The sequence below is a fragment of the Alosa alosa genome, chromosome 1 (genome assembly GCF_017589495.1).
Source record: "Alosa alosa isolate M-15738 ecotype Scorff River chromosome 1, AALO_Geno_1.1, whole genome shotgun sequence".
NCBI classification, from domain to species: domain Eukaryota; kingdom Metazoa; phylum Chordata; class Actinopteri; order Clupeiformes; family Clupeidae; genus Alosa; species Alosa alosa.
Window position 1 is genome coordinate 51,455,570 of NC_063189.1, and position 16,395 is coordinate 51,471,964.

Here is a 16,395-nt window from a genome sequence, read left to right on the forward strand (position 1 = left end):
GTAAGATAAACCAAACTTGCAAGTGGGATATTCTTCCTACAGGCAGTAGGGGCGGGCGAGAGAGCCTTCATTCGCCCCGTAATGAGTCATTTAGCCATAATACCGACTTACGAACATGATTAATTAACACGAAAACGTTGCCTGGTGTCCTTTTAACTTATGTTTGAAACGGTAGGCTAGGTATTTCTATTATCTAGATCTAGGTATTTCTAGGATGAAATGTGCAGTTTTACTAGAAAATACGGTAATTTCCATGGACTTTGTGATTAAGAAATGAAACATGTTTTAAACGCTGACGTCGATGTGCGTCACATGCTGCCAAGAAGCCTTCGGTTATGCCAGTTTTCAGTAGACATAGGGCTTACCGAAAACAATAGCAGCAAAATTAAAACATACTGGCAATGCTGACTGTAGGAATATCCACCAGAGCACTTGTCTCTAAACTGAAAGGTGAAGTGCCCACTAATACTTTTATTGTATTTGTGAACAAATAAACATTTTGAGTGTATAGAGGAAATCTCAGATAATTTGTTTCGACTCAAGAAAAAGGGTAGCAAAAACTTTTTGCATGTTGACCAAAGTTCAAGTCAATCCTGGGGTACTTTCCCAAATCCACTCCCTATCTCGCTGGTCTACTGTGCACTATCCTGGCAAGAACCCAGGTTGATGAATATCATTACCCTCTTGTCGCTGCTCTTCTCCTATATGTACGGGGCTATAGTGGTTTAATTAATTGACTTTATGTAATGCCGTGGTTGTGATAGTGGTGAAAACATTTTAAAGTATGAATTTGTTATGAATGTTGATGTAATGAACCTTTAAATTAGTGTCAGATCTCAAATCTACCACATTTTCACAATCCACCTGTATATTCTGTTCGTCCACTGATACAGATTCCCCAAAGCTGAAAATAGAAAAACGACAATGCAACCACTTCTGTAAGAACAAGGAGCAGTGTGGTCATGACTGTTGTGAGTTCACTGATTGTGCAGCTTCTGAATGCATTATACTTTATATATTAATTTGTGTTTATTCATTTGCACTTTTCCTCTCATTTAGGTAAAGTGGGTGTGCAGGTTGTACTAAAAAGAACAGTAAAACCAGTATTGCACTTTTCATCTTACCTCAGAGACCTTGTGAGCAGAAATGAGACATTCATGGAAACTCCCGTCAAACGTTTAAAGGTATGTTTATTCAGAGAGCTCCATCTGGAGACTCTGAATGCAACTCTGTGATGATATAAACAGTTCGTAAAGCATTAATGTGACAAGGGAACTCATGGAGGGAAAGCATAATCCTAACCCTAAGATTTTAGAGACCAAACCAGGGCCATTTTCAGAGGACAAAAACACAATACCTGCTCTCACATCTGGCTAATGCAGGAAAACCCAGGTGAACCACAGTACACAGGTGAGACAGGCAGAGGGATATGAGAGGTGGGGACAGTGTTACCTGGGCTGGTACTTATATATACATACTATACTTACATATAGTGTTTTTCCTACAAGTGGAACACAACGTACGGTACACAATTTTTTGCATTTCCATTGGTAGAATTTATGAAAACAACTGACCCTACCGTACCATTTTTTGGCACCCTTCCGTTGGGGTATGTAACAACACGTTATGTAATAACACCGCATTATGTAATAACTCGAAAAAATGTAATACATTTTCATGTCATTATGTAATAACTGCCGCATTATGTAATAATCTGCTGCATTATGTAATAAACTGCTTGAATGCAATATGTAATACATTTTGGCGCATTATGTAATAAGTTATTACATATTGAACTTAGTCCCGCCCACAACATTTGAGGTCGGGAAGTTCGGTCTGGCATTGCTCCATTGTGGAGCAAGTATGCTCGCCCTAGATCGGGTGGACCAATCAAATCGCCTGGTCTGGATAGCGCCTGGTCTATCACGTCATCTGAGCACGCTTAGATTAGGCTTATGTTTGAAACAAAAACGCTGTGGCTAGAATGACTTTTAAGACCCCATATGGAAAATGCATATTATTTTATGAGGTTTTATCACTAAAAACAATTATTTCTGAAAACTTTGGCCAAAGTTGACATGTAGGAAAACTCGTGGTTTCACTTTCAGCGCTGTTGCATTGCGACATTTAACAACATTGCGACATTGTTAAGGCATTTGTGGAGAAGAAGGATGGTTCTTGTGTTTTCTTCCTACACCTCACAGTAAGCTATTTCGTTGCTCTGATTGGTTAGGTCTATCCAATTGAGTGCAGAGGCATTCCCCCCCTGTATCGGTTGAAACACGCCCCATAATTATGTCCCAATGGAGCAGTATCAGACTCATATTCTGACTAGAATTGAGTAGAGTATGACTACGTCAGACTAACATATTGCGGTTGTTTTTACAAAATGCAGGTGCTGTGAAAAAAAAATGGGCGAAAATGTAATAATATGGTGCATTATGTAATAACCAACCAAAATTGACATCTTCATTGATAAGAACAGCATAACAATGTGTATTTTAATCAAAATTCATTGTAATCATAGGCAAGGAGTTGAAAGTGTTCAAATGTACAGTGGGCAGTGCTTCGACTTGGCCAGCTTCACTCGCGGTCCGTGCGTGGGATCACGCGGTATCACGCGACTTTAATTTGTATTTTTCCAGTGAGACGCTGCAACAACCCAAACAACCGGTAGATGGCTCAAGTGAGCAGGGTGTCTCGTAAAAAGAAATGGAGCCTGGAAAACCCTACACAGACTTCACTACAGACTTTAGCAGACTGGTTTAGAAATAATGTAATAGCCAGAAATATGCCTGCCCTGCCCTAATAAAGAAATATTTGGTTAACTGCGAAAGTGAATCCCATTTGCAGCCGTGAGAGACGCGAGGACAAATGAAACATTCTGGTTTTCTCCGAAAGTGCAACGATGATAGACAGACATCATTTGGAGTATTAACCTCCGCTGCTCAGCCAAATGCCTTCCTGTTATGTCCTGTTATCACGGAGTTACAGGCGATAAAACGATTTTTGATGGTCACAAGTTTACTTCATTAGGGACTGTTCGTTATTTATTTAAGGGGCTACCGAGGAGTTTTGGGAGCATTAGTCCAAAAAAAAAAAGACGTGACCCCTCCTCGCCAGCAATACATTTTTCTATGACCCTCCAAAGTGATTATGAAAAAATCACTGTCAACTTTTTCCGGGTTTATCGCCTACTGTATTTTAACGTTTTCACATATTTGGCCATAAGCCGTTTATCATAGGCTATCACGAAAACCAAACTACAAAGGCGAACACTTTAACAGGGGGGAATTAATTGGGCATGAATCATGCTGAACGCTATTTCGCTACCTTAGAATAATAAGGTTCTATCTATGCTTTTGAGTAGGTACAACCGGACGATTGAAACGGGACCTAATGAAACATTCGGTTTTTCTCCGAAAGTGCAACGATGATAGACAGTCATCATTTGGACAAAAGATGGAGCATATTAACCTCCGCTGCTCAGCCAAATGCCTTCCTGTTACGCCCTGGTATCACGGGAGTTACAAGCGATAAACGATTTTGATGGTCACAAGTTTACTTCATTAGCGGTTTATTTTTTTTGGATTATTAAAGAGTGTTTTTCATTTAAAGGGTTGACTTTCGTGCTTATTCAGTAGAGCATGTAGTGCTCTCCCCAATCCCAGACGCTCACATTGCATGTTTGTTTGTAATGGATGCAACCGCGAGATAGGCTATGCATTTGACAATGAGTTGTTAACAGAACACAAGACATATAGCCCAGCAGCAATCTAGTGACTGATCGTTATTTATTGAAGGGGCCACCGAGGAATTTTGAGTGCTTCAGTTGGAAGTTGCATGACCCTCTCTTGCCTGCTAGAAATTGTTCAATGACCCTCCGACAGAATTGTTAAAAAGACATGACCCCTCCCTGCCAATTGTCTTCCGCCACAGCCACACACTTTGTGATAACGTTCTAAATCAATCTTTCCCGTGAGCTTGCATACCAGTCCTTCCTTTTCAAATGTGTTGCGCCCTGTTTGCACAATTTCACAAATAATCATATGTGATTAATAGTATGACAAATAATCCCTGTGCACGGGACCAAACAATGCATGCCAACTTTTTCCGTGTTTATCACGTATTTTACCTTTCCCGCTGTCTTGCCGTTTTAATGTTTTCCGTAGAATATCCCATATTTTAATACTCTCATAACAGCCCTGCCATCGGGCCTGTCTCTGTGTTGCCCTGTTGCTACCCCTTGCCCTTCCAACGAAACAGATGTCTTCAAATCATCGTTTTCTTTGCTTGAAGGCGAACTTAGAGTGATGTTAACCTATTTAAGTTTAACGGCGCGATTGTCGCGAAAGCACGATTCATTGGCGCTTGCATGTTCGGCCTTATGTCTACGTGTGCACCTGAGGCTACTCAGAGAAATAATTTCCCCTGTTTGTATGTTCACTGCAAGTTGGCCTACCATAACTTACCAACTCTGCACTGTAGACTGGCTATTTATATTTTTCTGTGAAATAAGCAAATGTATTTGTTTAACTTCATGAAGCAGAATTACGCATAGGGTACTTGGAACATAATACATTTGACAAAGGAAAGATGAATGTTGCTAGTGACAAAATATTAACTTTCAGTGTTTTACGATGTCTTTGTCATGGGGAAGTGTTTTCCCCATGCATTTATTCTAGGTTACTGTCAGTGACTGCCGTGGAGAGAAGCGGGTTCTGTGTTTCGCTCATGTCAGTGACTGGCGCCGAGAGAAGCTGGGTCTGTGTTGTGTTGCGTTATGTTAATTTATTTTCATTGGGCATACCGTGTCGCGCGGTCCACAGCTTTTCAGTTCTGACAAAGCCAAAATTACTCCTTTTGAAACAATGAGTGCAGGAAGCGGCTTGTATGGTTATATTGTTTGACTTGAGGGGTGTCCCAAGCAGCTTTCAGCCATAAGGCTACTTTGAGAACATTTCAATTCACCCGACACTAATATTCAAAATGTTGAAAACTATTTCGGCATAGCCTATAAAGCAGTTTAATTAAATGGAATGTTAGTTGTAAACAAACGAGCTACTTGGTGAGGCTTGGCCTCACAGATGCTTCGTGCCTTTAGATGGCAGGAAAAATCTTCACGATAGGCCTATTAACTAACCACCCGACCACGCTGGCTGGGGAAGGGGGCCATCAGACAATTGTGCCCAGTTAATCCGCCCATCCCCCAAAAATCACACCTTCCCACCTCTGACAGCTTAAAAGAAGTCAAGAGGACTCCTTACTCACAGACCTATTCACAAACCTGCTGTTTTGAAATCCTATGCAGCAACAGGAGCTTCCAATCGCGAGGAAGCAATTTTGCATTGTAGGCATAACTAACATGCAATAACGCCAACAACAACAACAACCAAAACTAGGCTAATCATTGTCAACATGTAAATTAAATGTAACATTATTGTGAATCAAATTAAAATGTTCTCTTTTGCAAACGTAGGCATAGTAACAGAATAATTGAATAATGTTACAAAGATACTACATCAATCCAGAGATGTTTCATTGGGCTACTAGGCTATTTGTTTTGCCTTGATTCATTTAGGCTAGGCCTTTTTATTCAGGGGGCCGATTCACAAAGAATTTTAAGGCTAAAAGTAGCTCCTAACTGGCTTAATTTAGGAGCAACTCCTAAAAATAATGGGCGGTCACTCCTAACTTTAGGACTCCTAATTTTTTCACAAAAAGTAATTCACGAAGCATTTTAGACCTAAAAGTAGCACCTAAGTCTGGGACAGCTTAAGTCGAGAGGACTCCTAACTCACTAAGACCTATTCATAAACAGCTTTTTGTGGCATTTTACGCTATGATGTTTTGAAATAGCCTATGCACAACAGGAGCTTCCAATCATGAGGGAACAATTTTGCATTCATAAAAGGGATGCAATAACGCCACCAACAACAACCAAAACTACTCATTGTTAACATGTAAAATGAAATGTAACGCTTCATTGTGAATCAAATTAAAATGTTCTCCTCTTTGCAAACGTAGCCTAGGGATATGGTGACAGATTAATTTAATAATGTTGCAAAGGTAGGCTACTGCATCAATCCATAGGCCTATGTTTCATTAGGCTACTAAGCTATCTGTTTTGCCTTACTCTTTATTCATTTAGGCTAGGCCTTTTATTCAGTTATTAATCATCTTCCGTCCTTCGCGACTACTTGTGTAAGCGCACGCATTCTCCGACCTGTCACCTGTCAGTCATCATCGGAAGAGAGGTGTTTGGAATTCCTGCTACAATCGTCAGCCAATCAAGGTGGTCACTTCAGTCAAGCTCGTGCATGAGTAATGACGCCATCCATAGCCACGAAGACTCACTCCTAGTTTAGGAGTTGTCTGAAAGGCTTTGTGAATAACTTTTAAGAGAAAACTCCAATCTAAAATCTGTAAGTGCGATTTAGGAGTAGCCTACTCCTAGTAGTAAGATAAAAAGCCTTTGTTAATAGCCTACGCCCCAGTTATTCATCATCTTCCGTCCTTGTGTAGCGACGATTCTGAGACCTGTCACTCATCATCGTAAGGAGGTGTTTGGAATCATGCCCGCCAGCCCGCAATCATCAGCCAATCAGCCAATCAAGGTGGTCACGCTTGCCCATTTACCCAAATTAATGGTCGAATATTACTGATGATCATTGTTATTTAAGAACATGCAGTGTGCGTAGGGTACCAAAAACATCTTGCTCGTAAAAAAGCATCATAACGCACATTCTGGCGGGTCTGTTATTTTACTGTAGGCTGGCGAAAACCACATGCCTTTATTTTGGGCAAGCCTGCATTCATTCATTCATTCAACCTTTATTTATTCTCGGAGGGTCATTGAGGGAAGCCCTCATTTTCAATGAAGCCGAGATTACAGAAGCGAAAACAAAGCCCCACAAACAAGACAACATTCAGGCCTTCTGTTGAAGAATTTTATATAAAGCCTGCGCTGACAGTAATCCTCCTGCCCCTGATAGGCCTACCACAGCTGTGGATAGTGTGGAATGTTCAAGTAATAACACAATCCAATGTGTGTCTCAATTGTCCCCCCCTGACCACCTCACACATTTCTCTAGATTTTGCAACGAACTTACATGACACAATGTCATAAAATATGCCAGTTTTAGGACACAGAATAATGTTTGTAATGATACCAGGTAGGCCAGGTATTGTCGAAGGTGCATGTTTGAAAACAAACATTTGCCGATATCATCGCCGATCATCAGAATATTGCAACAGATTCTGTGTTCTGGACTGTAGGTAACTTGTTAAGCCAGTGGTTCTCAAACTTTTATTTCATTCCCCACTTTGATCAAGGGGCATGACTGATGATAGTGGAGATAACGTGTTATCCCGAGGCTTTTTTTGCAAGTCAGCATCTTCGACGGTAGTCTATTAAAATATAAGTTTTCGATGTCCCAAACGGAGAGCCATACTTTATTGTTTTTAACGATCTCTATGCTACTCACACAAAATGTAGGCATGGGGACATGATGAAGTAGGTTATCCAACTGTCGTGTGTTAAATTATTGTGATTACGAGCCAGTGGTTTTCAAACATTATCGCGTGACTTCGGACATCTAACTAAATGCAACAGGCTCATATCGTCCCTCGCGTTCGCAAAATGAGGACCAGTGTTTTGTCAAATTGCAAATAGCTATTACGTTTTAACTATTTTTTATGATAGTAGCCTATACAAAAAAGCACTTCATACTATCTTAATCTTGGAATATGGGGAGGGAAGTGGCGCCGCCTGCAGTCAGCCAAATATGAATGTAATTCTGCGGCATAAAGCAGATGTAATTGTTTATTGTACAGAAAAATAAAAATGACATGTCAAGCAGTCAATTGACTACATTGCAGTCAAGAAGTAGGGCAAATTAATTTACTGAAACCAAAACGTGGGTCATAGTTGTCTAAGCCTCTATTATGTAGCCTGTTAAAAACGTCGCCAGATAGTATTAAATCGGCAACAACATTGTTTTCTGCAGAAGCCTACCCAAGGCTACAGATTAATTCTGAACAGTTATTTCTCTACTGGCTCAATTATCACACCACTGTTTTGATTTAGCGTAGTTCGTTAACCCCAACACTGACAATAATGTAGACAGCACATTTCGATTTGATTTTCGTGTAGTCAAGCCTTAAGCACCCAAGTAGCCTAAATCGAGGTAATGTTTAATTATGCATGATTTATTTTGTTATTGAATTCGTAGGCTGGGATTACTCTCTGCAACAATTATGTAAGGGACGGCAGGCAGATTGATGTACAGTGGCAGAGCGACGCACAGTGGCTGAAAGTGGTACTAAAGCTTCACGCAGCTTCCGCGCCACGCGTATCTTGCTGAATGAAGTGGTCATTTGAAAGCGATGCCCACTGTAGGCTATGGCCTATTTCTTTACACAAAGGCCAACTGACTGTCATTAGCTCTAAATGAAGAAATAAAGCAATAGTGCTATTGAGGAAGAAACGTGAAAGAAAGCACAGTGAGTGAACATTATCTTAAACCTCAACTTTTCTCATTTTTCCGACAACATATAAGTCCATTGCTCCGAAGCCTAATTAATCCGACCATTGCATTTTTGACAAGTGTCGGGAATAGGCTTGGGTAGCCTACCCAAAATTCCATCTTGTGCACACAAGGCTTAAGTTAAAGAATACAAATGCCTGTGTCCCCGTGTTTTGCCTGTAATTATATAGCCTTGCTATATAGCCCTAAGTTTGTGCCTGTGAGGAGGTGACTTCCCCCTCCTCACACGCTACGCTGGGAACTCTTTATCGAGTAGCGATGGTTTGATACTTTCCGCGGCAGATTTGATTTTCTGCCTGCGCGGGGAGGATAGACAGAGACTCGGTTCACAAGCACACACACACAAACCTCACCGGAATGTTTATGGACATTGTTGTGATTATGGACGGTGATTGAATGACTGTGGGATTGGGGAAAGACAACGGGGAAGTGTTTGAACTTTGGGGGGAGGAGTCGGGAAATGTTTGTTGCTCTAACACCATTAGGGAAGCAGTGCGCTTTTGGCGTTTTCAAACACAGAGCCCGCGATAGCTAAACACATTCACTAATCATTTTCCCCCCGTCATACTTTGCAACAAAACACCATCGCCAACATATAGTGTAGGTACCCACTACCATGTTTTATCATGACCGCCATGCAGCGAAGCAACGGTCATATAGGTTTAGTCAGATTTTTTTTTTTTTTTTTTTTTTTTTTTTTTTTTCCGTCAAGGATTCCCGGGACACTGAAAGACCGGGGTACACGAAACTTGGTGGGCATGTAACCCCATATGTATAGCATGGAACCATCGTTTTTCGTTTTGATCTGTAGCCCCCCCGCTGGACTGCACCCTACGAAAGGAGGGTAGGGCAGACACAGTTTTCTGTGAATATCTCGAGAACTGTAAGGTTTAGGAGGACCATTTTTTTTTTTGTATGTAGATCTCAAGGGGCCATGTCAACCCATTCCATAACCACTCATTTCATGTATAGCGCCACCTAGTTAAACACAAAAAAGTAAAAATGAGGTGTTCGCAGGTATCTGTGACCTAACATAGTTAAAACTGCACGAAATTGGAAGTGTAGGATCATTATGACACCCTCTGAATGCACGCCAAGTTTCGTGGAATTCCGTTCATGGGGGGGCCACACAATAAATTAATTTATGTTACTATACACCAACTGGCCTGTAGGTGGCCGGAGACAGTTTTCTGTGAATATCTCGAGAACCGTAGGGCCTAGGAGGTCCACCTTTGGCATGTAGACTGCAATTTGTTTAATAATTATTGGCCAGATGTAGGATAGGATACCCGAAATGCACTAATTAAAGCCTACAGCATATAATACCACCAAAGCGTGTTGAGTCCTAATAATAATAGCGGCTGATTGTTACGTGGTAGCAAATCATGTTATCAAAGAAATAGACGTAATGTAGGAATGCACACAGATATATTGCAACCGGTAGGCTAATGGTGTAGGCCTATCTGACGAAGACCTGAGTGGTTGGAATGTCATACTTGTACACTGGGCGCAAAGAAGACTAAGAAGACACATTTTTACCTTTGCAACTGTCAAAGAAATCCCATGAACATGGGAAGGCCTAGGGTAGCCTATACTGTACATCAGATGGCCTAAAGATTAGGCCCCTCTGCATAGCATTCAGTGATTTGCATGCAGTAATTTCAACACTGACCTTGATCTAGCCTAGTTTGCCTATTTAAAGCTACTTTATTGCCAAAACAACAAATTGTAAATGAACTATAACAAACAATAAAGGACTTAATCACACAAAGTAGGCCTACTATTTTACTGACAATAAAAAATGATAATTATGTAGGAAGTTTAGAACCCAGAGTTGACCTGCACACTACAAAAGTGCACCGAATTCAACACAAATGATTCAATACACTTGGAGGAGGTATGAGTCCTTTCTTTTCCAGATATCTTAGGATTTCGCCGTAGTATCGTTTCAGTATCGAGCATCGTGATATTTATGGCAGGTATCGTATCGAAGTCATAATTTTGGTATCGTGACAACACTAGCGGCGGTCATATTTTGTACCGCTCTGCGGTACATCTAGTTTACACACGTTTCGCCAGTATTTCCCTCACCTAGTTTCAAACACAAACCTCAAAACACTCACCCATTTCTCAGCTCCAGCCTCTCCATAGCAAAAGCGCGCTTGCCGCTTGAGTGTTTTTCTACCTGCCGTCGGAAGCACGGTCACAAGCATTCTACTCGGGTAGGGGGGATCAGATCTATTTTGGTTTATTATGAATGTTTATTTTTCTTTTTGGGATTATGTGATGATATTATGTGGGTGAGGGAACATTGTTATTATGTTTACTTTGATTTCTTTATTGTTATGGCCATTGTAAATACTTTATTTGGGGGGATGATTACTGTTTTTTTAAATGGTATGGGCCGGTCGTTTCTGATTGGTCCAAGCTTAGGGTAACAGGTAGGGTTATATGGGGGTACCTCAGTCTGTGTAGGGAGAGCGACAGGAGAGGAGCTATGTGCCGTGATGCTGTAAGTTCCTGCTATTCTTTGCCAATGCCTTTTTTGTTTGCTTTGCAAGACTATGCTCAGCCGTATGCACCGGGTCTAGTGGCTAGCATTCACAGCGTCTATTATTACTTTTGACACTTTTTGGACATTTATTGCATTTTTTCTTAGTTTGGTTAGTTTGTTGGCGTTTGGCACTATTGGACAATTTTGGAACTGCACTATTTTTAAAATAAAAACAAAGAACTATTTTTGGACACTGTTGCCCCTTGCCTCTTTCACCTTCAACTGTCCAGTCTGGCCTCACCCGCACACGGGGTACCGCTTGCCCCCTTACAGTGCCGATATGACCATGTTCCCCCTATTGCGTTCGTTTACGTTTTGTGAATGAGCCTCTGCTGTGCTGTTCGTTTTAAGGATCTCTATAAAACACTGAATTGCCACCCTATCAACAATAAAGTGATTCTTGATCAGTGGTTGTTTTGATTGGTGGTGTAGGGGAGAACAGTGTTAGCACGTTTTTATATTACAGGATTCAATATTATAGCACTGTCATGATGCCAAATTACTACTGCAGCCTGGGCCTAGGCCTACGTTACTGTACTTATTTTTCTGACTGTGTCAGCCAGCTCACTCTGAACTTAAATTGCTAACAGGCCTAAACTGGTCGCTGGTTTGTTGAGAGACCACACCTTTCCATTAATCTTATTTGCATAGTTACTTTAAGCGCAATCCATGTCAAAAGAAAGTGCGCATCTGTGTGCATTTCACTGTTGCGTTCATTTAATTGGCCATTACCAATTCAGCGATCTATAAACTGTGATGTCACGAGAGGCTGCGTTCTGGAGGGCCGCTACGTTCCCCTGAGATGGCTGCAGTCACGGGCAGCTTTGGCTCCATCTGCTGGGGGAGTTGGAAACTCCACCCCTCAAACACACGATATCCCAACACACCTGAGACCGATCAGGGCCTGATGAGCTGAAGGGCTTTTTAAGGCCCAGAGACACAGTTGGTGGGAGAGTGGGATTTGAGAGACAAGCTCAAGTTGTGCTCTCAGAGGAGCTACAGACGGTCGAAGTGGCACTTTCTACCTGAAGACTGGAATACTTACCTGAAGACTGGAATACTTACCTGAAGACTGGAATACTTACCACCGGATTGGCCACGGGCTGCGGTGCTGTCTAAAGTAAGGCTGAAGACTAGTTTTTCTAAAGAGATTTACCTGAGGGAATCGGGACTATGACTTTTCGTTTGAAGAGACCTTGTTTAAGTTTTGACGGTTGAACAATCAACCTTATCCTTAGTTACCTTTTTGTTAATTCCCCAGAACTTGATTAAAAACCTTCGTTATACCCTAAATTTGTGTCCTTGCACTGCTGAACTGTCCCGCCGAGAGCCGTGTAGCCTCTCATGATATCACAAAACATATGTGGTATCAAAATGTAAAGTCGTCAGGGCATCATTATTGCGAATATGGGAACAGACTATTTCTATTTGAACAAACTGATCAACATCTTGGACAATGAGTGTCATTCACTCCACAGCACTATTGTAAAGCAGAAGAGCCTGATCAGCTGGAGACTTCGCTCACTGCCTTGCACAACAGACAGACTGAGGAAGTCATTTGTCCCCAGGGCCATTGAACTGTTCAATGCTTCACTTAAGGGAAGAGGAGAGAGAGAGACTTCTCTGCATAGTCTGTCTGCCTCTTCACCCCCTCCATGTTTGGATACTGTCAGTCCACTAGCCACTGTTTACCACTGTCTTTCTGCCTCACTGTTTGTGTGCTATATTAGCACATATGCACAACCCCTCCCTCCATGCCACAGCCGAATTGTGGCCACACTTATACCTTTTCTTAATATAGTTATATATATATATATATATATATATATATATATATATATATATATATAGATATAGTTTTTTCTATAGTTTTTTTCTTATATTACCTTGCCTACTCGCTGATATGTCCATATTTATTTTATGCTGGTCTCTAGACTCATTTGAAACATCACCATGACACTCACTCACATGGAGCACCTTACCTTACCTTACTATGCACAGAGTAGGCTCAGTAGGACTACTAGGCTCAGTCCCTGCCTCAGTCATTGCAAGTGCCTCTTGATTAATCACCCACTATAGAGCTGGTAAGTCCCGCCCTTTCTGCTATCCCCGCTGGACCTCTAGATTGAAAAATCGTTAATGCAAGTAAATGTGAGAATAATAATAATTATTTTCTGGTCCCGTTTGAATTTTGCCATGAATGTGAACATATGTTGTCTGTGAATCAATTTTCGTGTAAAGAATGCTACAATTGAGCGGGTAGAAGTTTGATGCGGTTAAACTTTGTGTGAGAGCACTTTGTGGACTACAACTTTCCGCTAGATGACTGTCACAGTCCGGCCCAGAATCCCCACTTAGTCTGTGATCTGTCATGCCTCTGCTGTCCCTGGACTCCATTTCAGGTTTTCCCTCTGTCCAGGCTCCTAGTTGACTGACAGGGGAGCTGCCCAATCATCAGTGCTTGCACTGTCACACCTGTTGCCACTCTCCTTGTCAGCCATAGCATTTAAGCAGTGCCAGGAGAAACACTCTTTGTCACGTCTTTCACAGTGGATTCTCGCTTATGCTCATGCTCTTTTGGATTACTGTTTTTTGACCTAAGCCTGCTTTTTGGACTTGTGAATTGGACTCAACCCTTTTGGAAACCTTTGCTTGGACCTTGCGTTCTTTTGTTGCCAACCTATGCCTGTTCAACCACGTGAGTCTCGCCTAGCCACTTTGATTCATCTGCCTGTATTTTTCTTGGCCTACTCGTGTATAGTGATGGGTAAATGAAGCCTCGAGCGCTACTCGACACATTTCCCTAATGTGCCGAGTAAATGTGCCGAAGCTTCGAAACATGGAAGACAAGGAAAACACAGCGACATCTGGTGGTTTGCATAAATTATCGCAGCCACGAACTATTGAAAAGAATGCTTACAACGTTCAACACAATGCCAAAGCTTCGAAATGTTCTCATTCATTACATTAAAAGTGTTGCAAGAAATTTGCATTTCTGTTTGTCTCAATTCAATACAATAAAATACGATTGTTGCCATTATTGTTAAGCCTACATAGAAATTATTAGCCTGTATTGCTTTTAAATTACATGATTGAAGTTGAGACAAGATTGCAACACAGACACGTTTTAATGTCATTTTTCTAAATGGCAAAGCTTTAGGCTAGGCCTAGGCTATTTCTTCTTTATTTCTATGTGCATGATATATTATGGACATTTTCCGGAAAGAAAAGAACGTAAATTCCCAAACAGAGAAAGCATCCTATATAAAACAGGGCTACCCACAAATTTCGCCTGACTCTTGCAATATAACACAACTCATTCTGACACTAGAGCGGGTGCCCTGGTTCGCGCAATTCAAAGTGGGTGTGTGTCCCAAACGAAGCTTCAGACGTCACACTCACAAACCGAGGCCTCGTTTGTCATCAGTCACGTGATTTTTATGGAAACGACAAGCCTCGAACCGGGGCTTCATCTGGCACGCCCCTTTCTGCTCGACACAAGCTCCGACGCCTCGCTTCATTGGGCACATCACTACTTGTGTACCGAACTCTGCCTGTTTTTGCCACCTTTGGATTTTTGACTGAACTTTGCCTGTACTGCTGCCTGTGTTTCTTCCTGTGTACTGAACTCTGCCTGTTTTTGCCACCTTGGATTTTTGACTTAACCTTGCCTGTACTGCTGCCTGTGTTTTTGCCTGCCAACCTGTGTACCGAACTGTGCCTTTCTTGCCACTTTGGATTTTGACTGAAACCTGCCTGTACCTCTGTCGTTTTTGGATTTTTTTGAGTTTGCACTGTTTTGTCAAGTCACTCTGCCTGGCTGCCGATTCCTGTGTTCTGTCATTAAAACCCACTAAATATACTCGCTTTTGGTTCCACAGTAACTCACCTGGCCTCACCGGCCCTGACAACGACAGCTAACTAGTTTCCCATAACAACCATCAGTTGGTCGAGATGTAGAGGGTAGTAATAAGATCGACTTTAAACACAGTGAACCATACAACTTTACAATCACACTCTATCATAGTGTTAATGTGTTGAGTGAAGCTAGACATGTTTCGAATATTTTTGTTACCATGTGTGTTTATTCCTGCCGTTACAAAAAATAGCATCTCCGCTAATGTTGGCGTTTAGCGCTAGCTAGCTCTATTGTGATGTCATCAGCCCAATGTTAAGTCTATGGGGAAATTTTGAGGAGTTTTTCATCCTAAGTAAGACCTACGTCCTAAGTAAGACCTACGCAACGCAGTTTGAATGAAGTTTCTACGTTAAGTGGTTGAAGCTGCATTAACTGCGTTAGAAGAAGAATAAGCATAATGCAGATATAGTTGCAATAGTGATGCTAGGGTACATATGTTGGTTGTTATGCCAAAGTAAGTGGTTGCTATGCTGGTTGCTTGGGTAATCCTGTTGGTTGCTATGGTGGTTGCTAGGTTGACATTGTGGTGGTTCCTAGGCTGTTGCTAGGGTATTTGACATGGTTGCTAGGCTGTTGCCAGGTTAGTTGTGGTGGTTGCTATGCTGGTTGCTAGGTTAAACTCATTGGTTGCTATATTGTTTGCTAGGTTGTAACTGTGGAAGTGGTTGCTAGGCTGTTGCTAAGGTATTTGACATGGTTGCTAGGCTGTTGCTAGGGTACTTGAGGTGGTTGCTAGTTTAGTTGTGGTGGGTGCTATGCTGGTTGCTAGGTAAAAGTCATTGGTTGCTATGTTGGTTGCTAGGTTGTAACTGTGGAAGTGGTTGCTAGGCTATTGCTAGGGTAATTGAGGTGGTTGCTAGGTTAGTTGTGGTGGTTGCTATGCTGGTTGCTAGGTTAAACTATATTGTTTGCATTGGGTTGCTTGTTGCTAAGGTAATTGAGGTGGTTGCTAGGTTAGTTGTGGTGGTTGCTATGCTGGTTGCTAGGTTAAACTCATTGGTTGCTATATTGTTTGCTAGGTTGTAACTGTGGAAATGGTTGCTAGGCTGTTGCTAAGGTATTTGACATGGTTGCTAGGCTGTTGCTAGGGTACTTGAGGAGGTTGCTAGGCTGTTGCTAGGTTAGTTGTGGTGGGTGCTATGCTGGTTGCTAAGTAAAACTCATTGGTTGCTATGTTGGTTGCTAGGTTGTAACTGTGGAAGTTGTTGCTAGGCTGTTGCTAGGGTAATTGAGGTGGTTGCTAGGCTGTTGCTAGGTTAGTTGTGGTGGTTGCTATGCTGGTTGCTAGGTTAAACTCATTGGTTGCTATATTGTTTGCTAGGTTGTAAGTGGAAGTGGTTGCTAGGCTGTTGCTAAGGTATTTGACATGGTTG

General features: G+C 41.7%; 1 protein-coding gene across 1 annotated transcript in view; it reads left to right on the forward strand.

Moving 5' to 3' along the window:
- The window catches only part of hfm1 (helicase for meiosis 1), a 347,154-nt gene that overhangs the window by 250,113 nt on the left and 80,646 nt on the right, over positions 1-16,395 (forward strand). The window contains exons 26-27 of the mRNA XM_048246228.1: positions 894-971; positions 1,060-1,184. Of these exons, the coding sequence (XP_048102185.1) occupies positions 894-971; positions 1,060-1,184 (203 nt within the window). The remainder of the gene's footprint in view (positions 1-893; positions 972-1,059; positions 1,185-16,395) is intronic.